A 27,657-nucleotide genomic window follows, 5' to 3' on the forward strand; every position below is an offset into this window, starting at 1 on the left:
GGGTATCAGTTCAGTAATTGTTATGACATACAAGATTCCATCTTAGCTGACTAGAGCTAGGGATTCCTCTTGCTGGCTTGATGAAGTAGATAGCCATTTTGGAAAAACCCGCATGACAAAGAATTATGGGTGGTCTCTAGGATGTGCAGGCATCTTCTAGGACATGAAAGTGGCCTCAGCCAACAAGGAGCAAAACACTTGGGCCTTCTATCATACAACCATTAGGAAATTAATTCTCTCAAAAACCTTAATAGGTTTGGACATGATTCAACTTCCTCTCTGAAATTAAGCATTCAGATAAAAACATTCCAGCCAACCCTTTGATTGCAGCTTTGTGAGACCCAGAACAGAGGATCTGGCTAAACCATACCTGAACTCCTAACATACGGAAGTTGTGAGATAATACACATGTGCTGTTTCAAAAGATGCTCAGTTTGTAGTAATTGGTTATGGAGCATTAAGTAACATAGTACCCTCAATTCCATTGCTCATCAATATAATATCTTGCAAGCTTTACGATTAAACCTATTCTTGTCTTTTTTTTTTTTTTAATTTTTTTTTTTTTCAACGTTTATTTATTTTTGGGACAGAGAGAGACAAAGCATGAACGGGGGAGGGGCAGAGAGAGAGGGAGACACAGAATCGGAAACAGGCTCCAGGCTCTGAGCCATCAGCCCAGAGCCTGACGCGGGGCTCGAACTCACGGACCGCGAGATCGTGACCTGGCTGAAGTCGGACGCTTAACCGACTGCGCCACCCAGGCGCCCCGATTCTTGTCTTTTTAAATTATACTAAGGGCCCAATGGCCATGGCTCTTTAAAAATTGACTATCAGTAACAGTGTTAAGTATTACAGAAATAAAACCTAGATTCCAGGTTTTCCTTGAAAATCTCCATTTAATTTAATTGTATTTTTTTCAATTAAGGCAATTTAATATTCCTAGATTTAATTCCTAGATTTAATCCTGTGATTTAATCTTACTAAAAAAAAATCAATACCCACAGCCTTTATTGCAGATACATCAATAGGATTAAGTTGTTTCCAAAAAAATTCAAGTAGAAAGGGTATCTAAAACTACCACTTTTTAAGGAAGTATCCTTAAAAAGAGGTAACACACTGAAATGTAGAGGTAATAGCTGGGACTTCAACAGCCATTAGGGCTATAAGATGTGCCAATTATTGATGGTGAATGAGCAATAAGATGGTAGAAACCTGAATTTCTGAAGACTTTGTGGAAAAGCCATTATGTTAGTTCCTGCAATGATACTTTAAGGTTTAACCTGAGTGTAATAATTTTCTATCTTGTTCAAATCATGGTTACTTGGGAGTTTTATGGATATTTTCAGATACTTGACAAATAATAACATACATAATTAATTTGTGAATTGTAAAATAATACACTATTACAACCTACACATCTCTATTTGGCTGAGGAGCAAAAGTCAAAATGACCCTGGTAAAGGCTTATACGAGGGCCGCCATTACTCTGGTAGAGGAATATACAAAGGGCAAGTATTTCAAAATAAAGTAATATGTGAACAAAGGCATAAAGTCTTGGAAATGTGTAATGATTTGGTGGGAAGCAGAATGACCTAATTTGACTACGGTGTGAAATAATTGGTAGGACTCAAAGAGATGTATTTCTATACATTCCATTTGGTATATTAATGAGTGGTTTGAAAATTCATGACATTGAATTAATGTTATCACCTCTATAAGGCAATGAAGAGCACAGATATTTCCCACTAAAAGTAAAATATATTTTCTAGGAAAATAAAGCCCTGCAGTATGGAAAATGGATTGAAAGGGAAAGAGGCTGAAAAGTCAGGTATCAGATAAAAGGCAACTATACTATCTCAGATAAAAGAATATATGGCTTTACAAATGTAATAGGAATAAAATTGTTAAAATGATACATTCAAAACACCAAGCAAATATAAAACCGAGAAGGCTTAGAAACTGACATGATAGTGGAAGATTTCTTGGAGAGAGTATTTATTATTCTATTTCTGGTGTCATCTCTGATACCTGGCAAATTAGTAGGTACACAGTAAATAAGCGTTAAATATTTTCCAGATTGCAAAATTTTCATCAGTAGAGAGAATACACACTGGTTGTTTTATGCTCAATTATAACTTGTAGTTATGCAATAAAAATTCTTATAGAATAAATATCCACTGTTACCCATTGAAAAAGACACTACTCCTTTAATAGTTTTCATTTAAAAGAATTTAAAATTGTCTCCATTGATCCAATTCTTAAGTGGTTTACAAATCTAAATTTATATAACTGTATATACATACTTCCTGGAACTTGTAAAAATTCCTTCACAGAAAAACATGATAAATGGTGTTTAGTTTCCTACCATTGTTCACAAAGCTAACTTAACCCACAAAACAAACAATAAACAACTCTATGCTTACCTTTACCATAATAATATTAGTAAATAAAATAAATGAAAATACACAGTATTTTGTGGTATTGTCATTAATATTTTCTAACATGGACAGTGCACTACAAGCTAAGCTATTCACTGTTCCCAAAATATCTCTACCTACTTTCTCACACCCTGACTTCTCAGCAAACACAACCCCACTCATCGACCTCTATACTCCCACACACATCACACACACATGATATAACTGGGAAAAGGAGGTGTGAAATTTTAGCTTTCCTAGGAGCTAAAGTAACTATAAATATGAGGACTGCCATTCCCTAGTAGTTCAATTCTGTATATTTTGATATGTACTGAGATCAAGTTCACTTTCGGGTGACTGTATAACATTCAAACCTAGTAGAAGAGTGATCTTGAATTTGGTAAAATAGTTGTAATAACAAAATTAATTAATTTGGCTGTCAGGACGTAAACAGAATTGTCTTCAAAGATCTTTGTGGATAAAGAATATATGCAAAAAGATTATACATACCCTTGTATATATTCTATTCCTGAGCTCCTTTCTGTATAGCTTCAAAGAGTTCTGAATTGTGGCAAATTCATAAGGATTACTAATTGTGATATGTTTTAATAGAAGAAACAAATGCCTTTTCATTGTTCCTTCCGGACCTCTAATTCTAAGGAATTATAGATTTCTTTATATAATTGACTCTTAACAACACAGGTTTGAACTTTGTAGGTCCACTTCTACGTGGAGATTTTTAAAAAATATAGTGAAGTATGGTAAATGTATTTTCTCTTATGATTTTCCTGATAACATTTTCTTTTTAAAAATTTTTAATGTTTATTTTTAAGAGAGAGAGAGAGAGCAGGGGAAGAGCAGAGAGAGAGAGAGAGAGAGGGAGACATGGAATCCAAAGCAGGCTCCAGGCTTTCAGCTGTTAGCACAGAGTACAATATGGGGCTCAAACTCACAAACTGAGAGATAATTACCTGAGTCGAAGTCAAACGTTCAACTGACTGAATCATCCAGGCTCCCCAATAACATTTTCTTTTCTCTAGCTTACTTTAAAAATATAGTATATTATATATATATATATATATATAGTACAAAATATGTATCAGTAGATTATATACTCAGTAAGGCTTCTGGTCAACAGTAGGCTATAAGTAGTTAGGTTTTGGGGGAGTCAAAAACTGTATGCAAATTTTTTACCATGTTGGGGGTTGGTGCACCTAACTCCTCTGTTGTTCAAGGGTCAAATGTATATTTTTCTGGATTATACAATATTTGGATTTCAATTATTTCCTTTTTTCTTCAAAACTATTGGAATCTTGAAACAATGAGGTTGACCTGAAGGTATAAAAAATACACACTGGAAATAAATTAGTTCATGGAGCTATTCATTCGCTTGTGGGGGCATCCCATAACAGGCTTATTCCTTCCTGGAGCTATCAAAATCTATTTACTACATCCCATGGGTCTTGAATGGGAAATGGTTTCTTCTAGGAAAAGTATTCCCTTCTGGTCTCAGTTTGTCTTCCAGTTCAGAAAATAGGATTTGGGTCACATGATAGAGAACAAGAAAATCTTACAAAGGCATCATTGTCTAAACTAGCCTGAAGTGTCAAAAACAAATTAGAATGAATGTAAGTCCAAAAATTTGAAGAAAGGTATGTAGTTAATTTTATGGAGTGTTTTTGTTTTGGAGAGTTAATGAAAAAAAGGTGTCCTATTTCTACCAATATGTGGAAAACAACCACCTTTGAAAGATTCTTGTTGATTTAGGGTAATAATATGTAAATTAAGAGTGAAAGTACATTGTGCCACTTAAATTACTCCATAGACTAACAGACTCCATTCTCTTTCCCTTATAAATATGCCTAGGAATAAAAATTAGCAGTGAGATCATCATGTAAGTAGCATTGTCCTAGGGATTTCTGGTTTTGTTTTAATAGTTCACTTAAAAAAAAAAAAAGTTTATTTATTTATTTATTTATTTAAAGTCAACACTGGGGAGGGGCAGAGGGGGAAAGAAAGAAAGAGAGAGAGAGAGAGGGAGAGGGAGAGAGAGGAAGAGAGAATCTTAAGCAGGCTCTGTGCTATTAGCACTGAGCCCAACTCAGGGCACCATCTCACAAACTGTGAGATCATGACTTGAGCTGAAATAGAGTCGGAAGCTTAGGTGACTGAGCCACCCAGGAGCCATGTTTTAATAGTTCACTTTAAGAAAAGTAGAAATCTTTTAAGTCTAACTGAATGTTGATAAAAGGACTGTAAAACCAAGAGTGGCAAGAGCCAGAAGAGAGGACATCTTCATATTCTTTGGTTAGTTCATTGCATTTTATCTACCTAATGTCATATTTCAGGAACCAAAAATATGTCAAGGTGATTCATGTCTAGAAAATTTTCTTATCGGTAAGAACTTATGAATAAAAATTTACATTACCAATGAACAAGATTTCACTAAGTTTGAAACATTTATAATTGATTTTCAGGTAATAAACAATTTACTGTTTCATTTTTTACTAGCATAAACATTCCAACTATTATGACTAACTTTCCCTAGAATTAAATAATACTGAAAAAGAATAAAAGGAATATATCCTTTTAATGTATGCCTAACCCATAGCTCAAAAATTATACAAATTTACTTAGTATATAGGTTATAAAATAATTTAAATATTTACATAAGATTTAACAGAGTTAATATTTCTTTTAATACATTGAAAGATAATGGCACGAAAAAGTTTTGATTGATACGTCTTTCTAAAAATTTATTATATGCCAGATACAACTTTATTGCTTTCCCTCTGAATATCTATGAACCAATGGTAAGCTAAGGACAAAATTAAGATTCACCAAAATTAAGATTCAGTGTTAGTAAATAAATAATAATAGGAAGAAAACACTCTACTATTAAGAAAACTAAAGCAAGTCTTGGTTAACAAGCAATTTTAGACTTGCAGAAGAAAATATGTATTAGTATTAATATTTGCAACGTGATCTAAAAAAACCTTGTTAAGATTTGTCACTTTATTACGTAAACACTCAAAATAACCAAACTCTTCACCAAATCTATTTGAATTCACATAAACTTCTAATTTTATAGGCATATATAAACTGTCTTAACTACTAAAACAAACACCTTGAAAAGAAATGAGTAGCTCTAACTATGGTAGTCAAACTGCTCATAGTGTGCTTCATGGATTTGAAAAATGCTTTAAATTCGTATAGTGGCAAAGCCTACAATCCCTTGATCAAAAATATATGAAAAGCAAAAATATTGTGAATCTTACCTGTAACAAGAAAGCTGCATCTCCCAGCTCCAGCTTCATTAATGATGCTACAATTATAAACCCCATAGTTTTCATTGGAAAGACTCTTCACCGGGTATTCTGTATACTCTTGAGAGTCAAACTGACCCGTCCGTAATAATTTATTGCCCAAGCGCCACTCATAGGTCAGCACCCGTATTGGATAGGCTCTCAGGACCCGGCAGCTCATAGTAACACTTCGGTCTTGTCCTTGCCGAATTTCCAGGAACGCTGGTTCCACAGCAGGAGGATCTGCAGAAGAGATGTTAAAACAGATAAAACATGTGGTCTGCAAGGAGCCAAAGACTATTCTTATTCTAAGAAGCTATTTTTAAGAACACATCTAGCAACAAGGAGTAAGAGGTGGGTGGAGAGCAACACCAGGAATTTTAGCTTGGGATGGGAAATGGGAAACATCATTTACTGACTGTGGGCAGTGAATGAGATTCACTGCCTTGAAATATCATTTGCAGGTGAAAGTAGCAGAGTTCATTTTTTTTTTCTTAGCTACTTCCCAGAACAAACCATCATGACTATGTTTATATTGCCAGCAACCAAATGATGTTGTAGGTGTAAAATGCAGTCTCCAAATTAGCATGAGACTTTGAAACAGACGAAGTCATTGGTTCAAGTCAGTGAATTCTAATTATTCCCAGTTTGGCTTCTGAACTACCTATTATTTAATAAAGTAGGTAACCTAAGTTTATAAATTTATGTTCTAAATTATTTGGTCTGAACACATTTGACTAAAATTCATAATATTCATGGGTAAACCTTAAGCAAACTTTGCAAATTATAACACAGGTGGATGAGGTTTCTAACTCACTGCAATGATGCATTTATCTGCCTTAATTGTGATTTTTTCCATATAATTAAAACTTGCTACATTAGATACCTAACTTTTTTGTTTTTGATGGAAAGATTTCTAAAAAGTTTTTCATACATACATTTCTCATTATATAGAGTATGCAAATTATAATCCTTTACCTCATGACTCCCGATGGTTATAATAAATAACAATTACTTCCTAGGCACTAAGGACAGGATTCATTTAATCAAATAAACTGTCTGTGACCACTCAGGATTGCACTGCACAGCACTATCACATCCTTGACTAGATGTATATGACACTCTCCTGAGTAGTATAGAGCCGTACAAACTCTCTTGTGTAGTATAGAAGCCATACAACTTTCTGGCATCCCTTCCTTCAAGATGCTAAAAGGTTTTAGGACTGCCTAAAGGCACTAAGTTCACCCTCCAATATTCTTTACATGTTATTCCGATACTTTTTTGTACTATTGCTGTCCCTTCTCATTGCCAATCTGTTGACTCATCCTTCTTGCTTCTCTCAACAAATATATTTAAACTATCTCACTGTTCTAATTTTATTCATAAATTCAATTTTTGAGCTCTTCCTACATAAGTGCTAATTTTTTTAATGAATGAAAAAAATTCCTGTCTGCATGAAATTTATGATTTAACACAACAGGCAGCTATTTAAATAGCTGATTTACAAAACTGAAGTACAAAAAACAATTCTAGGGTAGAAAGTAAAGAAGTGAATAACACTATGAGGACTGACCAGGCAAGGCATCTCAAGGAATGTGATACTCGAGCTGTGTCTTCCAGGATATATAGGAAATGTGAGGTCGGTCATCAATCATCCCAGGTAAGGAGATTAATATGTGCAAAAGGTAAAGAGAAGGTAGAGAGGAGGTGGTGTTCATAGAAGTATAAATGAATTGGCATAGCTGGTGAACAAAAGGTACATGAGTGCTTCAGAGGAAATAAAGATGGAAAGAAAGGAAGGGACTCTAGTCAAGAATTTCTGAATATCATGTTATGGAGTTTGGATTTCATCTTGTTAGTGGTGAGGCTCATTAATTTTTTTTCTATTGTACCTGTTAATCCCTTTCATCTATTTCATCCAACCCCCACCACCTTTTCCTGTGGCAAACACCAGATTGTTTTCTGTTATCTACGAGGAGTCTGTTTCTGTTTTGTTCATTTGTTTCTTTTGTTAGATTTCACATATAACTGGAATCATATGGTATCTGCTTTTCTCTGTTTGACTTATTTCACTTAGCATAAACCCTCAAGGTCCATTTAAAATTTTTTAAATGAAGGTTTTATATGACTAAACTGATCTTTTAGAAAGAATGTTTGGGCAGATAGGAGGAGCATACTCAAAGGAAAGAGTCTAGTTACAGAGAAAATGAGAACATCATTGCTGAAAGTCTGAACTAAGGCAATGTCAGTGAAACCACAAATGATGCCTTAGACAATGAGGTGGATACAGTGTCAGTGACGAAGACAGAGAAAACAGGAGGGGTAGTTTAGGGTACGGTGGACATGTTGAACTTGTGCACCTGCTAGTCAGACAGTAGGGATACCAAGTAGGCAACTGTTTCTTCATTTCCAAATATATATGGGTTATGTTTTATTATCTCTTTGTTCTGATTTTTGCTTAATTGGATCACGGTCAGAGAAAATAGTCCATGTCTTTTCAATCTTCTGAAATGTGTTGAAGCCTGATTTATAGCCCAATATATGACTAATTTTTGTTCTGTGTATGCCTGCAAAGAAGGAATAGTCTGAAGTTTAGGAGTGTGATGTGGAACTGTTTGTTGGGTCAAGTCTGACAAATGAGTTATCCAAATCATCTACATAGTTATTGGGCTTTTACCCTATTTGTTCTACTTGGATTAATTTAGAAGAGTGTTAAGCTCTTCTAAAATGGCAATAGTTTAAAATTTTTTCTTATAGTTTTCTCTACATTTTGCTCTACACATTTTTTAATGTTTATTTATTTATTCATGTATTTTTTGGGAGACAGAGAGACAGAACATGAGGGGGGAGGGGCAGAGAGACAGGGAGACACAGAACCTGAGTGGACTCCAGGCTCTGAGTTGTCACCACAGAGCCCGACTTGGGGCTTAACTCAAGAACCATGAAATCATGACCTAAGCCAAAGTTGGAGGCTCAACCGAGCTGCCCAGGTGCCCCTGCTTTACATATTTTGAGGCCACGCTATTAAGTACATACAAATTTAAAATTGCTTTATTTTATTGGTAAACTGAAGGTTTTATCATTTTGAAACAACCTCCTTTATCGCTATTAAGGTTGTATTATTTAAAACTATTTTGTCTCAATTAATACTTACTCTGACATTGCTTAGTTAGTGGTTGCAAGCTGTCTTTTCCATACTTTTAGAGTTCCATTATCCTTATATTTTACAAGTGTCTCCTTTAAACAGCATGTAGTTATATTCTATTTTTTCAAGAAACCTTGGCAATATTTAAATTTTACCCACAGCAATTAACACTTTGTTTACATTTACTGACTACTGATACATTTGAGTACAGATGTACTCAACAAATATAACTGTTTTGTCTTCCTATTTGTTTTGTGGGCTTTTTTCTTTGTCTTCTTTTAGATTTATGGACTACATGATTATTCCAACCCTTTTGCTGCTACTAATTTTAATTCTCTCTTTTTTTAAAAACAATTGAGCATTATAATTTTATATCTGCACTAATTTTTAGAATTATTCAGATATATGCTGGCTCATTTGCCTTTAATTCATTCTTTCACTATATACCTTAAAATTCCATGATCATTTTCCAAATTTTGCCTCAAGTACGTCATTTAGAATTATCTTTAATGACCTTTCTGGTCTTGATTTTCTGAAAATATATTTTTAGCCTTATTCTTAAAAGATATTTTCCTTTTACATAATAGGATTAGAGGGTGGCACTGATTTTCTTTTAGCATATTAGGATATAGTTCTACTGTCTTCAGATGGCTTTTACTGCTATAGACAAGTAAGCTTAAAGTCTCACACTTTAAAGTTCTTGTTTTTGTTTCCTCCAGGTACATTCAAAATGTTTTTACCTTTGATATTTGATAGCTTCAATATAATGATTTTAAGTGGATATTCTTTGTACCTAAAAGTTTGGGACCTGCTGGGATTTTTAAATCTGTTGATTTCAGTTTGGCATATTTCACCTAAGAAATTCCTGGAAAATTGTCATTTCTTAAATAATACCTGTGTTTTTTTCTTTCTATCCTCACTTGAAGGTCTTTTTCATTCATTCTGTCTTCCATGTCTTTAATCCCTCTTCCAATTTTTCTATTTCTTGCTTTTTCTGCATTGCATTTTGAATAAATTCTTCTGAGCACTAATTCTTTCTTCAGTTCTACTTAATCTGGTATAACCATCCATTATGTTATTATTATTTTAATGTTTGTTTGTTTATTTATTTATTTATATCCAAGTTAGTTAACATATAGTGTGATAATGATTTCAGGAGTAGAATTTAGTAATTCATTACTTACATACAACACCCAGTGCTTATCCCAGCAAGTGCTTTCCCTAATGACCATTGCTCATTTAGCCCATCACCCTACCCAACACCCCACCAACAACCCTCAGTTCATTTTCTGTATTTAAGAGTCTCTTATGGTTTGTCTCTCTGTTTTTATTTTTGCTTCCTTTCCCCTATGGTCATCTGTTTTGTTTCTTAAATTCAACCTATGAGTGAAATCACATGATACCTGCCTTTCTTTGAATAAATTATTTTGCTTAGCATGATACACTCTAGTTCTATCCCCATTGTTAAAATGGCAAGATTTCATTATTTTTATAGCCAAGTAATATTACATTGTTTCTATACACCACATCTTCTTTATCCATTCATCAGTCAATGGAGATTTGAGTTCTTTCCATACTTTGGCTATTAACAATACTGCTGCTATAATCACTGGGGTGCATGTGCCCCTTAGAATCAGTATTTTTGTATCTTTTGGATAAATACCTAGTAATGCAATTGCTGGGTCATAGGGTAGTTCTATTTTCAATTTTTTGAGGAACCTCCATACTGTTTTCCAGAGTGGCTGCACCAGTTTCTTTCCCACTGGCATGCTTTCTCTGCATCCTTGCCAACATCTGTTATTGCCTGAGTTGTTAATTTGTTTTTTTTTTTAATTTAAAATAATGTAGCTTTCATTTATAAACGTTCTGCATAGTTTTTTTGTATACCTGTTATGCCACTACTTTTATACTTTTCCATTACTTGCAAATGTAGTAAGATTTGTCTCTTATTTCTTTAAACGAAGTAATTATTTTATACTGTCTGATATTTCTATATGGCTTTAAAGATGTTTTTTGTTTGTTTTCTCTGATGGTATTTTGTTGCTGTGTATTCTCGGTTAATTTTGACTCTGTGCTATTCAATGTCCTGTAAAAATATGGGAATTTTTAAATATCTAAGATGATGATTTCTTCCTCTAGAGAGATATGTGTCTATAGGCAACTACTGATATCAATGTCTAGGATCACATTAATCTAGGTTCATGGCTTGAGGTTTTATTTTAATCACCCAAGTGATATGAATTTTCATTAAAAATCCTCCAAAGAGGCAACTTGTGATTATAATGTACAGTATGTGATCCCACATCACCCTTACCCTGCTCACTTCAAAGACAACTTTCTTTGCACTCACTCGGGAATAGGAATATGTAGACTGGGTTTATGCCTACTTTACTCTTATCCTATGGATATAGTCCTTCGAGTTCCAACTTCTATGGGTAGAACTTTTCTCCAGGAAATACTCTGGTTAGATTGTAATCGACTAGAAATGTCATCAAAACTGAAGCTTAAATTCTCCCACATCAGCAAATGCCCTTGGGGCAAGATTAGCCTCATTGTCCTGCTTTCTAATAAATTTGACATTGTATTTTTAAAATAAACGTTTTAATACTTTCAATAATATTTTTTAGAAATTTTGCAGCATTTTTTGATTGTTTGCATTGGAAGAATTTTTTTTATTTTTTAAGAGAGAGAGAGAGCAAGTGGAAGAAGGACAGAGGGAGAGGGACAGAGAGAATCTTAAGCAGACTCCACGCCCAGCACAGAACTGGATGCCGGGCTCAATCTCACAACTGTGGGAACAGGACCAGAGCCAAAATCAAGGTTGGATACTCAACTGACTGAGCTACCCAGGGGTCCCTACACTGGAAGGATTTTGAGGAATATTTTGTCTATTATATGCCCAGAATCACATGTCTCTATTAGTCAAATGGAAATACAGATCTAAAGCTCAAAATGCTGACTTGACTGAAAGCTCTGGTTTTATTGAGATAATTCAGAATAAGCTTAAACAAAGACAAATAAAAAGCCAAATTTGGATTTAGTCCTGAATATAGTCACTCCTGGGGTTAGAGAAAAGTAAAAGCTCCTAGAGGAGAATAAATATAAATAAGCAAAGAGATATATGGATCCAGAGAGTTGTGTTACAAAAAATTAAAGGCTTTGGACGTTCAAAGAACATAAAGTAAAAAAATGTGCCAAATGTTAGCAATATATGAGTTTAGATTGAAAATATATATTGTTTTTGACAAGTCTGATGTCATAAATGATTATAGCAAAAGCATTTCTGTGGAGTATATATAATGTGTGTTGCAGTTTTTATGGTTAAATAGTAGACATCAGGAATGACATCTGTTTGTTCAATAGTGTTGTCTATGATTAGAAAACATAATTATCTATTCATTCTTTCAAAATATATCCAGAGGTTATACATTTCTCCCAATCTTTACTACCACTACTATTACCTCTTACATAGACTACTGCAAATGTCCTCCAATAGCCTTCTAAAAGGCCATTGTGCTTCCGATTTTGACCTTCTACTATTTCTCTGATATTGGCCAGATGTTCTTTTACAAGAGAAATCAGCTCTTGTTATTCTCCTCCTTAGAACACTTTATTGATTTGCCCCTACTTGTCAATCAGGCTTACAAAGTCCTGCAAGTTCTGGCTCTGACAATATTCTCAATCATTCTTATCTTAATCATTGTGTTCAGAAATAGGATTCCTTTCTGTTCCTGCATGACAAGCACTTTCTGGATTCTGGGCTTTATTCTTTCTTCTGAAGATGTTCCTTCCTTCACTCTTTCTATTGCTCTCTGATGGTCATTGTTTATATTTTACTTCTTTAGAAAGCCTATCCTGGGCTACCAATTAGTAAAATATTTCTCCTACTGTTACCAATACATGGTTAGCAATCATTGTATTTATTTTGGTCATTGTTTATATTTTACTTCTTTAGAAAGCCTATCCTGGGCTACCAATTAGTAAAATATTTCTCCTACTGTTACCAATACATGGTTAGCAATCATTGTATTTATTTCCTGCATAGTAACACCATTTGTTCATATCTAGTTCATATAAGTTCCATTATAATGGGACTTAAAACTCCCCATCATTGTATCTTCTCTGTATCCATCAAGTACTCAGCATTATAGCTAGTGCCAGATCCTTACTGAATACATAAAAGAAAGAATGAATGAATGATGTAAAAGAGTAAAGATGTTCACAAAGTCTTCAATACTTATTCAGCATGGGTTCTATGTCTACTGTGTTAAATCTGCGTAGATTCTGTGCTTACTTTGACCAATAGAATACAGCAAAAGTAATGCTACATCATTTTCTAGGCCTGGACCACAGGAGGCTGGGAATTTCACTTTTTCTCTCTTAAAATACTTATTCTGGGAGCCCTGACCCATGAAATAAGTCCAACTACCCTACTAAAGAGACCATCTCAAGAGGCCCTGAGATTATACAAAGGAGGAAAGGGTAGAATTAAGCTCAGCCATCCCCACCAAGGTTCCAGATATGGGAGGTCATCTTGTACCTTCCAGACCAGCCCAGCCACCTGCAAAATACCATCAGGTGACCCAGATAATACCACAATCCACATGAAACAGAGGAATAGCCCAGGCAAGCTCTCTTCAAATTCTTGACTTGCCAGAGATTAAATAGATATAATAAAATATGATTATTTTGAGCCCCTAAGTATTTGCTTCACAATAACAGATAATTGATACAAAAGTCTCTGAGCCTTCAAAATTAAGCAGTTTGATAATATGAGTGGAGACCTGGTAGAGTGAGGCAAAAGGACAAGTGGACAGGGCAATGGTGAGAACACAGTTTAAGCAACAGATCCTGGGATCCAAGTTGGTTCCAGAAGGAAATGATTCAGAAGGAAACTAATAGGGGAAGTCAATCAATAGACTGAATTACTAGGACGCTTGAAAACCTTAAAAACAAGTACAATGAGAACAACGGAATCAGGAAACGAGAAAGCTGTAGTCAATAAACAGAATTTGTTGAAAATTTGGAGTGATTAGAGGCTCAGTGTTACGTTCATTGGAATGAAATGCTGAAGTGAAGTAGAGATTAATGATACTAGAGTCAAATGCAATTATGTTAAGTGAATACACATTTACTCTCATTGTATTTGTATCTGTCTAACAGTGTTTGCAACTGCTTATCTTTCTTCTTATAAATTTGTTTTTAAATGGCAAAGGTCAAAATGTAATTAATTATACTTACCAGGCCAATATCCTAAAATATATATTTACTTTTCCTATGAATGATTTTCTGTGGGAATTCTTTGACTATATCTGACCTATTAGATTATTTCAAATAATGGATTTTTTAGACTTTCACTCTATGTGAATGTGTCATTCATCCAAACCTAGAAAATTCAGTCAACTCATTTATTAACAGCCTATAAAAACACCTGATAGTGTTGGGTTAAATCTCTTCAGTGTGTTTTCATAGAGTTCAGTAGAGTCCGAGTTGGGAAGCATCCCTAAATGAAAGTAATTATTACTGCTATTTAATAGACTGCCCAAACATGTTGGGTTCCAGGGTGATTCCTTAACCTCAAAATAAGTGATAAAATGTGAAACTAAGCAAACTCATTATAAGTCACGTTTGCCTGTGGAAAACTTCTGTGATATAAGGTTCACTTTAAGCCCACTGGGTATTAAGGAACTCAGCATTTCATTCCTTGGAATAACCAGTGAGAAGAACAGACCTTCACAGTTAGGATTAAACGGTGTTGTGTGAAAACTTTAAATATGATGAAAGAAAGCTTCAGGTGTCAAAAAGTTAAAGTTCACTATTCTGATAAAATCAGCATTTCGTGGTGTAAGAGTTATTCAGTATGCTTTATTATTATGAAGTATTTAATTTTAAGAAACTGAAACAAAAAGATATTATGAGAAAAAAAATCCACTTAAGGAAGATTCCTTAGGAGAAATAAATAGGTAATTGTGTTTTTTTCCAACTGAACAAATGATTCTAAAATTATACCATTATAGTCTAAAAATACACTATTATATTATCTGGTTCAAAAGTTTACTTGTCAGGGGCACCTGGGTGGCTCAGTCGGTTGAGTGTCCGACTTCGGCTCAGGTCATGATCTCACAGTCCGTGAGTTCGAACCCCACATCCGGCTCTGTGCTGACAGCTTGGAGCCTGGAGACTGCTTCAGAATCTGTGACTCCCTCTCTCTCTGCCCCTCCCCCACTCGCACTCTGTCTCTGTCTCTCTCAAAAATAAATAAAACGTTAAAAAAATTTAAAAAGTTTACTTGTAAAACCATCTCCCTACATATATACTAAAGTATGATGATAATAAAAATAATAATTATATATGTTGATATTGCATATTTACTAAATTCTAGGTACTGCGTTAATATATTCACATGGTTTATCTTTTTATAGTAGTACTCATTTTTATAGAAGACAGTGAGGTACAGAAAAGTTAAGTAAAGTCACCCAGGTAAAAATTAGCAGAATAAGTATTCAAACAAAGCACCCTGACTCCAGAGAGTAGGCTCATAACTACAACGTCTGCTTCATTCTTTCCAATTACAAATACTACCAATTTATCATGATTTGGGTCTCTCTCTCAGCATTTCCCTCGGAAATATTGGTTATTGAAGTTATCGATTAAAACAGACGTTGGCCTATTCACATGTACGAACTTGTGTAAGTCAAAAATGGAAACCGTGTTTTGTGGAAAGCATAAAAGTATTACAACAAAACTGCTAGGTTAAAGAAAAAATGTTAATGATAGATTTCAAACCAGACTGAAATTGTAGTGTATATAACAAAGTACTTCATGTAAACAAATTTCTGTACTACCCATGTATTAATAGATATGATGAGTGCATGTAGAATATTAGCTGTCTGGAGGTAAAGGTATAACCTTTTAAAGTTATTAAGGATTTTGATTGGAATAAAGTTTTTAAGGAGAAAGTGCTCGCAATTAATTAGGTTTTTAGCATTTACTATTCTTGTACCTACTGGTTCCAGATGTCTGGGAAGTGTTTTGAGTAGGAATGGTTCTAAATCTTTAAATCAAAATACAAGTGTCTAACTTATTTGGAAAGAGTAACCTGTGAACCTGTGAAAACACTCAATTATAGAGAAATGTGTATTAGTATCTATTTCTTAGTAAGGGAATCAGAGATAAGTCCATGATTTCTTGCAATATTGTGTATAAATAAAACTTTGCCTCTATTTCTTAAAAAATGTCCAGGTTCTCATGAACACCAGAACTGTAAACAAAGTAATACTTTTAATTTACAGAAATAATAAAAGACATTTAAATATATAACAAAAAATTTCAAGCTAGTATTAAAAAATGTTGATATAGCCCTTTTTAAGTCTTTGAGGGAGTATCAGACTATGAATGTTAAATATGTATAGTTTATCTATAGTTAAAAGAGGAAAATAGTCACCTGTTTGGTGAACTTCAGTGTAGGTATGATCCTAATTATGTAACTCTTAGGTCACTACTAAACATGTACACATTAGGATCATTTCTTCTCAAGTAATTTCTTCTCAAGTCAAATATCTGTCCAATGAAACACCTGTCTGTTCTTTGCTATTCTTTGTTAAAAGAGATATGGGGAAACTCTGCTGTCAATAATAATAATAATAATAATAATAATAATAAATCCAATACTTAGATGGGAAAATCCAGGAGTTTGAATGTTAAGTCAGTGAAATATATTCTTCTATTGTTCAATCAAAATAGTGAAATTGCTACTTTTAGTGTACGACAAACTCTTTGTGTGTGTGTGTGTGTGTGTGTGTGTGTGTGTGTGTGTGTGCCTTTCTCTCAAACCTTTTCATGGTCTTGCAATTATACCCATCTTACTGGTGAGGACTTTGAAATTCAGAGATGACTGTGAGTAACCTCTTTATGCACTGAGAAACACTAAGCATATTTGAACCAAAGCCAATTTACCTTCAAAATGTCAGCCGTTTATACATTACCATGTGATTTCTCTAAGCATTATGTTCCTGTAAGGATATGTATTCAAAAGATCCCTATATTATTTGCATCAATCAAACACATAAATACTTAGAGAATTCATAGATACTGCTGGGTACAAGATGATATACTAGGGGATTAAACAAAAATGAATAAAAAATGGCTCCTGTTAACATGCAAGTTACAATCTCAGTATAAAAATAATATCTTAATATATGTAAGTAAACAATTTAATATGAGCAAGTAATATATTAGTTTTTATAAGGCAATAACTTATTAATTGCTATAGTGTAATGGGAAATATAGATTTCATCTTAGTTCTTAATTCCTAGAACAGGGCTCCTAAAACTCTTGGAATTTCCTGAGTGATAAGAATGCCTTTTGTTATTTATGACAAGCCCCTTTCAACCATAGGAAACTTATGCTAATGAAGTGATTCTGGCTGCCCCTAGAGCTTTGGGATGTGATATTTCCAGAAAGATCAAGCCTTGATTTTAAGTTTGGAACATTTCATTCCACCCCCTAATCTCCAGGGAAGGAAGAGAGGATGGAGTTTAGAGATTCAGTTCAAGTACCACTGGCCAATGATTTAATCAATTATGCCTATGTAATGAAAGTTCCAATAAAAATACCTCAACAATGGGAAAACAGAAGATGGCAAAACAGCATGGAAGTTTTTTGTGTGTCTCCCATCCATGAAATACAGCCAGACCAACATTAACCATCCTACACACCTAGAAAACTGATTGGAGGATTTCTGCACAACCTGAACCACAGAATTCAGCAGGTACGCAGCGCGGACAAGTGAACTTGGGAGCAAAAATCTGCGGGAAGGGAGGTGTTTTGTGGGCAGAGAGAGGACAGAGATGGTGCGGGCGAGGGAAAAATACGGGAAAAGCACTCCTCCCCAAAAGCAGCTGGAGAGAAAGTGGAAAATTGGAAACAGCCGCAGGGACTTAACTAAAAAGGGAGAAAGAAAGGAGAAAGGAGAGGGTTTACATTCCATTAAGACTGTAAACAAGGGGAGCGCAAAGGCTGCAACTTTGCAGCTCAATACCTGGTGGTGATCTGGTGGGAAGGGCGAATCCCCAGGAGCAGAGTGGGGTCCGGGAGGTTCTCAGGCCACACGGAGAGAAGCGGTTCCACTGCTGGAAGGGCATTTGGTAGAGACTGTTGAAGCCACCCAGTCTCAGCAGACCCCAGAAAACGGCCACATTTGTTGGTGCTAGAACAAGGTCATTAAGGGTGAAGCCTGGTGCCAGATGTGTGTTGTGATTTTTCCATAATCACTGAAAAGCTGCTGCTACACTATCTTGCAAACTTTTTGGGGGCAGGCTGGCACCTGGATGCAGTCTCGGGGCACCGGCAGCAGCAGGGTCCAGCAAGCGTTCCTGGGTGCAGCCGGCCTTCGGCCATTGCTCGGTGAGACTCTCCCGCAAAAGGGCAGAACGGGTCAAAGCCGCAGTCCCTCAGAAGTAAGGGGCCAGGGAAAACAGCCACATCTGAGACAAAACTCGGGAGAGAAGTACTGCCTGGGGCCTGGTCACGGAAAGTGAAAAAGTGGGGGAATGGATGAAAGCTGAAGACAGAGGACGGGTGCGCGATTGCTGATCCGGGAGAAGAGAATTCTGAAACCAGAGGCTGAGTACCTGTGGGACGCCATTTTTCACTGCTCACGCACATGCGCATACGCATCTTTCAGCACCACAATGCTCCACCCCAGTTGGCTCGCAGCGCCATCTAGTGGAGAACGGACCACTTACACTGAGCCCCGCCCAGCTGGGCCAACCTGGCTCTTCAAGAACACAAGTCTCACCACCTACTTAGTTTATGGACTATAAAGCACTACATAGTCTTACTTCTAGGAGAAAACGAAGTAATTTCAGTCCTACTTCAATCTGTTAGCAGGTCCATCTATTCAATTTTCTTTATTTTTTTTTCTCTTTTACACTTCTTTTTCTTGAATACAGAAAGAGAAAAAATTAATTTTTATTTTCACTTTTTATTAAAAATATTTTTCTTTAATTTTTTACTATATTTTTTACTTTTGTGTAAATTGTTTCAAATTCTATTTTACTTCCATCATGTTTAGTCTACTTTAGTGTATTCACCTTTTCAAATTTTCAAACGATTTCCTTTTTTTTTTCCTTTTTTCTCTTTTCTGTTTCTTTTGTTATTCTTTGAATGCAGAAAGAGAAAAACTTCATTTTTACTTTCAATTTCTATTAAAATATTTTTCTTTAATGTTTTACTACATTTTTTGCTTTTATGTAAATTTTTTCAAATTCTATTTTACTTCAATCATTTTATTTTAGTCTACTACAGTGTATTCACTTTTTCAAAATTTCAAATGATTTCCTTTTTTTGCCTTTTTTCTCTTTTTCTCTGTTTTGTTTCTTTTCTTAATCTTGAATACAAAAAAAGAAAAAATCATTTTTATTTTTAATTTTTATTAAAAATATTTTATTTTTTACTATATTTTTTGCTTTTATTTACACTTTTTCAAATTCTATTTTACTCCCACCATCTCATTTTAGTCTACTTCAGTGTATTCATTTTTTCAAATTCTCAAAAGATTTTTTTTCTTCCCCCCACCTTTTTTTTCTCTAATCTGTCAAACCACTTTCAACACCCAGACCAAAGCACACCTAAGATCTAGCACCACTTATTCGATTTGTGTGTGTGGGTGTGTTTTTAGTTTTTTAATTTTAATATTTAATATTTTTTAATCTAATTTTTTTATTTTAATTTTTCTACCCCATTAATTCCTTTTCACCCTCAAAATGACAAAATGAAGGAATTCTCTCCAAAAGAAAGAGCACGAAGAAACAACAGCCAGGGATTTAACCAACACAGATATAAGCAAGACGTCTGAACCAGAATTTAGACAATAATAAGAATACTAGCTGGAGTTGAAAATAGATTAGAATCCCTCACTGCATAGATAAAACAAGTAAACAATAGCCAGAATGAAATTAAAAATGCTATAACTGAGCTGCAATCACAGATGGATGCAGTAAGGATGGATGAGGCAGAACAGAGAATCGGCGATATAGAGGACAAACTTATACAGAATAATGAAGCAGAAAAAAAACAGGGAGACGAAGGCAAAAGAGAATTTAACATTTAAAAATTAAAGAAATCAGTGACTCATTAAAAAGGAACAACATCAGAAGCATAGAGGTCCCAGAAGAGGAAGAGAGAGAAATAGGGGTAGAAGGATTATGTGAGCAAATCATAGCAGAAAACTCCTAACCTGGAGAAAGATACAGACATCAAAATCCAGGAAGCACAGAGGACCTCCATTAGATTCAATAAAAAAAACGACCATCAACAAGGCATATCATAGTCAAATTCACAAAATACTCAGGCAAGGAGAGAATCATGAATGCAGCAAGTGAAAAAAAGTTCCTAACCTACAAGAGAAGACAGATCAGGTTCGCAGCAGACCTATCCACAGAAACTTGGTAGGCCAGAAAGGAGTGGCAGGATATATTCAGTGTGCTGAATCAGAAAAATATGCAGCCAAGAATTCTTTATCCAGCAAAGCTGTCATTCAAAATAGAAGGAGAGATAAAAATTTTCCTAAACAAAAACTAAATGAGTTTGTGACTACTAAACCAGCCCTGCAATAAATTTTAAGGGGACTCTGAGGGGAGAGAAGATGAAAATATATATATATTTATATATTATTTATATATTTAAATATATATTTATATTTATTAAATATATATATAATATATATATAAATACCAAAAGCAACAAAGATTAGAAATGACCAGAGAACACCACCAGAAACTCCAACTCTAAAAGCATCATAATGGCAATAAATTCATATCTTTCAGTACTTACTCTAAAGGTCAATGGACCCAAAGCTCCAGTCAAAGACATAGGGTAACAGAATGGATTAGAAAACAAGATCCATCTATATGCTGTTTACAAGAGACCCACTTTAGCCCTAAAGATACCTTCATTGAAAATAAGGGGATGGAGAACCATCTATCATGCTAATGGTCAACAAAAGAAAGCTGGAGTAGCCATACTTATGTCAGACAATCTAGACTTTAAAATAAAGACTGTATCAAGAGATGCAGAAGGGTATTATATCCTAATCAAGGGGTCTATAGACCAAGAAGACTTAAAAATTGTAAACATTTAGGCGCCAAATGTGGAAGGACCCAAATATATAAAACAATCAAAAACATAAAAATCTCATTAATAGTAATATCATAATAGTAGGAGATTTCAACACCCCACTCACAGCAATGGACACATCATCTAATCAAAAAATCAACAAGGAGACAATGGCTTTTTTTTTAATTATTTTTTTTAACATTCATTTATTTTTGAGACAGAGAGAGAGACAGAGCATGAACAGGGGACGGTCAGAGAGAGGCAGACACAGAATCTGAAACAGGCTCCAGGCTCTGAGCTGTCAGCACAGAGCCTGATGCGGGGCTCGTACTCACGGACTACGAGATCATGACCTGAGCCAAAGTCAGCCGGTTAACCAACTGAGCCACCCAGGCACCCCAGGAGACAATGGCTTTGAATGACACACTGGACCAGATGGACTTAACAGATATATTCAGAACTTTTATCCTAAAGCAGCAGAATATACATTCTTCTCCAGTGCACATGGAACGTTCTCCAGAATAGACCATATACTGGGACACAAATCAGCCCTAAGTAAGCACAAAAAGATCGAGATCATACCATGCATATTTTCAGACCACAACGCTATGAAACTCGAAATCAACCACAAGAAAGAATTTGGAAAGGTAACAAATACTTGGAGACTGAAGAACATTCTACTAAAGAATGAATGGGCTAACCAAGAAGTTAAAGAGGAAATTAAAACGTATATGGAAGTCCATGAAAATGATAACACCACAACCCAAAACCTCTGGAAGGCAGCAAAATGGTCATAAAAGGAAAGTATATAGCAATCCAGGCCTTCCTGAAGAAGGAAGAAAGATCTCAGATACACAACCTAACCTTATGCCTTAACAAGGTGGAAAAAGAACAGCAAATAAAACTCAAAGCCAGCAGAGGACAGGAAATAATAAAGACTAGAGCTGAAATTAATGCAATAGAAGCCAAAAAAAAAAAAAAACAAAAAAAAACAGTAGAACAGATCAATGAAACCAGAAGCTGGTTCTTTGAAAGAATTAACAAAACTGATAAACCCCTAGTTTGATCAAAAAGAAAAAGGAAAGGACCCAGATAAATAAAATCAAGATTGAAAGAGGAGAGATCACAACCAACACGGCAAAAATAAAAACATTAAAAAGAGAATATTATGTGAAATTATATGCCAATAAAATGGGCAATCTGGAAGAAATGGACAAATTCCTAGAAACATACACACTACCAAAACTGAAACAGGAAGAAAAAGAAAATTTGTACAGACCATAACCAGGAAGGAAATTGACTTAGTGATCAAAAACCTGCCAAAAAACAAGAGTCCAGGGACAGATGGCTTTCCAGGGGAATTCTACCAAACATTTATGGAAGAGTTAACACCTATTCTCTTGAAGGTGTTCCAAAAAATACAAATGGAAAGAAAACTTCCAAACTCTTTCTAGGAAGCCAGCATTACCTTGATTCCAAAACCAGACAGAGACCCCACTATATAGGAGAACTATAGACCAATTTCCCTGATGAACATGGATGCAAAAATCCTCAACAAGATACTAGCCAACTGGATCCAACAATACATTAAAAAAATTATTCACCACAACCAAGTGGGATTTATACCCGGGATGCAGGGCTAGTTCAATATCCGCAAAACAATTAACGTGATTCATCACATCAATAAAAGAAAGGACAAGAACCATAGGATCCTCTCAAAAGATGCAGAGAAAGCATTTGGCAAAATACAACATCCTTTCTTGATAAAAACCCTCAAGAAGGTAGGGAATGAAGGAGCATAACTCGAGATCATAAAAGCCATATAAGAATGACCCAACGCTAATATAATCCTCAATGGGGAAAAACAGAACTTTCCCCCTAAGGTCAGGAATAAGACAGGGATGTCCACTCTCACCACTGTTATTCAACACAGTATTGGAAGTCTTAACCTCTGCAGTCAGATGACACAAAGAAATAAACGGCATCCAAATCAGCCAAGGAGGAGGTCAAACTTTCACTCTTCACAGATGACATGATACTGTATATGGAAAACCCAAAAGATTCCACCAACAAACTGTTAGAACGATTCATGAATTCAGAACAGTTGTAGGATATAAAATCAATGCACAGAAATCAGTTGCATTCCTATATACCAACAATGAAGCGACAGAAAGAGAAATCAAGGAATCGATCCAATTATAGTTGCACCAAAAATCATAAAATACCCAGGAATAAATCTAACCAAAGAGGTGAAAAATCCATACACTGAAACTATAGAAAGCTTATGAAAGAAATTGAAGAAGTCACAAAAAAATGGAAAAAAAAATTCCATGCTCCTGGATAGGAGGAACAAATATTGTTAAAATGTCAGTACTACCCAAAGCAATCTACATATTCAATGGAATCCTTATCAAAATAACACCATCATTCTTCACCGAGCTAGAATAAATAATCCTAAAATGTGTATGGAACCAGAAAAGACCCCAAATAGCCAAAGCGATTTTGAAAAAGAAAACCAAAGCAGGAGGCATCACAATCCTAAACTTCAAGCTGTACTACAAAGCTGTAATAATCAAGACAGTATGGTACTGACACAAGAACAGACACTCAGATCAATGGAACAGAACAGAGAACCCAGAAATGGACCCACAAACGTAGGGCCAACTAATCTTTGACAAAGCAGGAAAGAATATCCAATGGAATAAAGACAGTCTCTTCAGCAAGTAGTGCTGGTAAAACTGGACAGCGACTGCAGAAGAATGAACCTGGACCACTTTCTTACACCACACACAAAAATAAACTCAAAATGCATGAAAGACCTCAATGTAAGACAGGAAGCCATCAAAATCCTCAAGGACAAAGCAGGCAAAAACCTCTTTGACCTTGGCCGCAGCAAGAAGACATGAATAGACACTTCTCCAAAGAAGACATCCAGATGGCCAACTGACACATGAAAAAAATGCTCAACATCACTCACCATCAGGGAAATAGGAATGAAAACCACAATGAGATACCACCTCACACGTGTCAGAATGGCTAACATTAACAACTCAGGCAACAATAGATGTTGGCAAGGATGCAGAGAAAGATGATCTCTTTTGCATTGTTGGTGGGAATGCAAGCTGGTGCAACCACTCTGGAAAACAGGATGGAGGTTCCTCAAAAAACTAAAAATAGAACTACCCTACAACCCAGCAATTGTACTACTAGGCATTTATCCAAGGGATATAGGTGTGCTGTTTCAATGGGACACATGCACCCCCATGTTTATAGCAGCACTATCAACAATACCCAAAGTATGGAAAGAGCCCAAATGTCCATCGATGGATGAATGGATAAAGAAGTGGTATATATACACAATGGAGTATTACTCAGTAATCCAAAAGAATGAAATCTTGCCATTTGCAACAACGTGGATGGAACCGGAGGGTATTATGCTGAGTGAAATTAGTCAGAGAAAGACAAAAATCATATGACTTCACTCATATGAAGACTTAAGAGACAAAACAGATGAGCATAAGGGAAGGGAAACATAAGCATAAGGGAAACAAAATAATATAAAAACGGGAGCGGAACAAAACAGAAAAGACTCATAAATATGGAGAACAAACTGAGGTTTACTGGAGGGATTGTGGGAGGAGGGATGGGCTAAATGGGTAAGGGGCACTAAGGAATCTACTCCTGAAATCATTGTTGCAGTATATGCTAACTAATTTGGATGTAAATTAAACAATAAAAAATAAAATTAAAAAAAAATACAAACCTCAACAGTGGTGTTTGGAGAGCTTCCAGGTAGGGAAACATATTGAAGTGCTGGGAGAGTGGTGCACTTGCAGAGAGCAAGGAAACCTTTCCATTACCCTACACATGCACCCCTAATCTTGCCCTATGTATCTCTTACACTTGGCTGTATCTGAGATACAGCCTTCATAATACACTGGTAAATTTAAGGAAAGCGTTTTCCTGAGTTCTATGAGTCATTATAGCAAATTATCTAAATTGGGAGGGAGGAGGTCATGGGAACTCTAAAATTTACAGCTGGTTGGTTAGAAGTACAGGTGGCAACGTGGAATTATTTCTGGTGTCTGAAGTGCAGGTAATCTTGCAAGACTGAGCCCTTTGACTTGTGGTATCTTCACTAACTCCAGGCAGTTAGTGCTGGAATTGAATTCAACTTTGGACACCTAAAGGTTTTGAGGAATCAGAGAACTGGTGTTGGAAAACACACTAGTTATTTGGTGTCAGAAAGAAAAAGACAATTGCCAACCCAGTCTTAAAATAGGCCAAATGTATTCAGCAGTGAGGATACAAAAAAGGATAAACTGAGAAAAAGACATTGAGAAGTTTGTAGGTTCTGGCTAAGTGTATATTAAACGTGGGGATTGAAACACTTTTAAGATTAATCTACTCTGTATGGATGAGCAAGCACATTACACATACTTAAGACTTAACTTAATCCTTACAATAATCTTTCTTTTTTAACTTTTTTATTTTGAGAGAGAGAGAGAGAGAGAGTGCGCGCACAAGAGTGAACACATGTGATGTGCGGGGGGAAGAGACAGAGAAAGAAAGAGAGAGAATCCCAAGCAGGCTCCTCACTGTCATCACAGAGCCGGATGCAGGGTGTGATCCCACAAACTGTGAGATCGTGACCTGAGCCAAAGTCAAGACCTGGATGCTTACCTGAATGAGCCACCCAGGCACCCCTCCTTACAACAATCTTTTATAGTATATATTATTGTCTCCATTTTACATATAATACATCTGGGAAGTTACATTCTCGAGCATCCCACACATTCCAGGTGACAGACTTCAGATCCAAAACCACCTACTTCAAAGTCCATGTTCTTTCCAACATAGTGACTTGAGGAAGCAGTGTCAAAAGCAAATTATAAATCAGTCTTTAGCATAATGATCATCTACTTCAGAAGTTGTCAATATAGGGAAATGTAATTTATAAACTAAATTGTCTATATCATTTGTAAACAATTAGCAGCAAAGCTACACCAAAGATTGGGTGAAACACTTTATAAAATTAGTGTTCACTTTTATCCACAAACATTTTGAGATTGTTGGTAACCATTACTTCACATCTCTACGAGTTTTGTGTGCAAGATACAATTTTGGAGTTATAGTAAATTATTAAATTGTCATACTATTGAAAATGCGTATTTGTATTATTGATATAAGACACATACTGGATAATGTATAGAACCACTGCAATTCCTTTCTCATAACAAAAGTATAGTAGTCTGTACTCATAACTGTTTTATGGGAGCTTTGCCTTACAAGATTAATAGACACTATTTATCATTTAGCCATACTGTTTCTAGACCTAAAAGAAAGTGAAGAATAAACCAACTCTGGATAATCCAAGGAACTTTTTAATAATACATTCGATTTAATCATTTGGATATTTTCATTGATGAAACCAGCCCTCAAATCTATTCTGACTTTCCTTTACAGCTTCTTCGAGCTTAATTGTGTGTCCATACAACTCAACAAACTGGTTTCAAAACTAAAATACTTCCATAAAAGCTGGAAAATTGACTCATACATAGTAACAAAGTCAAACAATATTTGAGATAAGAAGCAGAAGAACTGCAAGACACTAAATCCTCAATACCTCAACCCTTTCTGTCCTTTGTGTTCATTAGTGCAAGCAGGATTTCAGAAACATACACAGTAAGGATCATCTCAATAAAAGTAACCTTTTAATTAATTCTAAGTCAACCAGGAAGTCCAATTAAGCAGAACAACCTTCTCAGAAAATGAAATTGCAATACCCACAATTTGTGCCGATGTCTGATTTACAATGCATAGTAAATGAAGAACAAGTGACTAAATTTGACGTTTCGAATCTAGACTATAGGCTATGATGTCATATAACTGTCCTCGTGTTTTAAAAATTGATTCATGCTATAAAAGCCCTGTTGCATAATTAATTTAGTTTAAAATAAAACTGAAAATAAGCAATCATTCCACAAAGACAATTCCCCAACATTCTGGGCAAGAGCTTATACTTTATATTTAGTTACAAGTTCAGGAGGGGATAACTTAATTTCCCAAGAGAATGCTCAGTTTCTGATGGGATTATAGGTAAATTGAGAGATCTATAAAACAATGGTTCTGACACAGAAAATGAAACTTTGAATAAATTAAAATTGAAAATTGTTAAATATTGTTGTGGATCTGGTACAAAAATATGGTACAAGAATAAGAGATCTGGATTTGTAGCTGAGGAGAATAGTGGATAGTGAGGAGCCTGCTTGGGATTCATTTGTAGCTATGACCTATATGTCACTCTGGCACATGTGTTAGTAGAGAAGATGCGGCATTGGGGATAAGAAAGTGAAGTAAGCAGAAGGCAAAGTAAGAGCACAGTTTATGCAAACAGATTTTGGCAAAAATGAAGGAAACAAAGAAAGAGTGAAGGTACTCCAGAGTGGAAATTCTGCATTTTTAAGGAAGAAGAAATGGTTAACTCTTTACAGCCCCAATTAGGTAAAACATGAAACAAGTTAGTCTAATAAAAATATATTTAGAACATTGCATTTTCTATCTGGAAGTCCATTATACCTAGCCATTTCATATGTTGATTGCTCTCCTTAAATCATAGGATTTTACTGAAGGAAATTGACACCTACTTTGACAAATGAAATGTGAGTTCATT

The 27,657-nt window shown here is 35.2% G+C and overlaps 1 protein-coding gene across 2 annotated transcripts in view; it reads right to left on the reverse strand.

The window, feature by feature from the left end:
- MDGA2 (MAM domain containing glycosylphosphatidylinositol anchor 2) overlaps positions 1–27,657 on the reverse strand; it is an 865,051-nt gene that overhangs the window by 117,841 nt on the left and 719,553 nt on the right. For both annotated transcript variants that reach the window (XR_006704997.1, XM_045450889.1), the window contains exon 9: positions 5,696–5,965. Coding sequence is in view for 1 of the 2 variants with exons in the window: in XM_045450889.1 (XP_045306845.1) it covers positions 5,696–5,965 (270 nt within the window). In the remaining variant the exon portion in view is untranslated. The remainder of the gene's footprint in view (positions 1–5,695; positions 5,966–27,657) is intronic.

The sequence above is a fragment of the Leopardus geoffroyi genome, chromosome B3, assembly GCF_018350155.1.
Source record: "Leopardus geoffroyi isolate Oge1 chromosome B3, O.geoffroyi_Oge1_pat1.0, whole genome shotgun sequence".
Lineage (NCBI taxonomy): Eukaryota > Metazoa > Chordata > Mammalia > Carnivora > Felidae > Leopardus > Leopardus geoffroyi.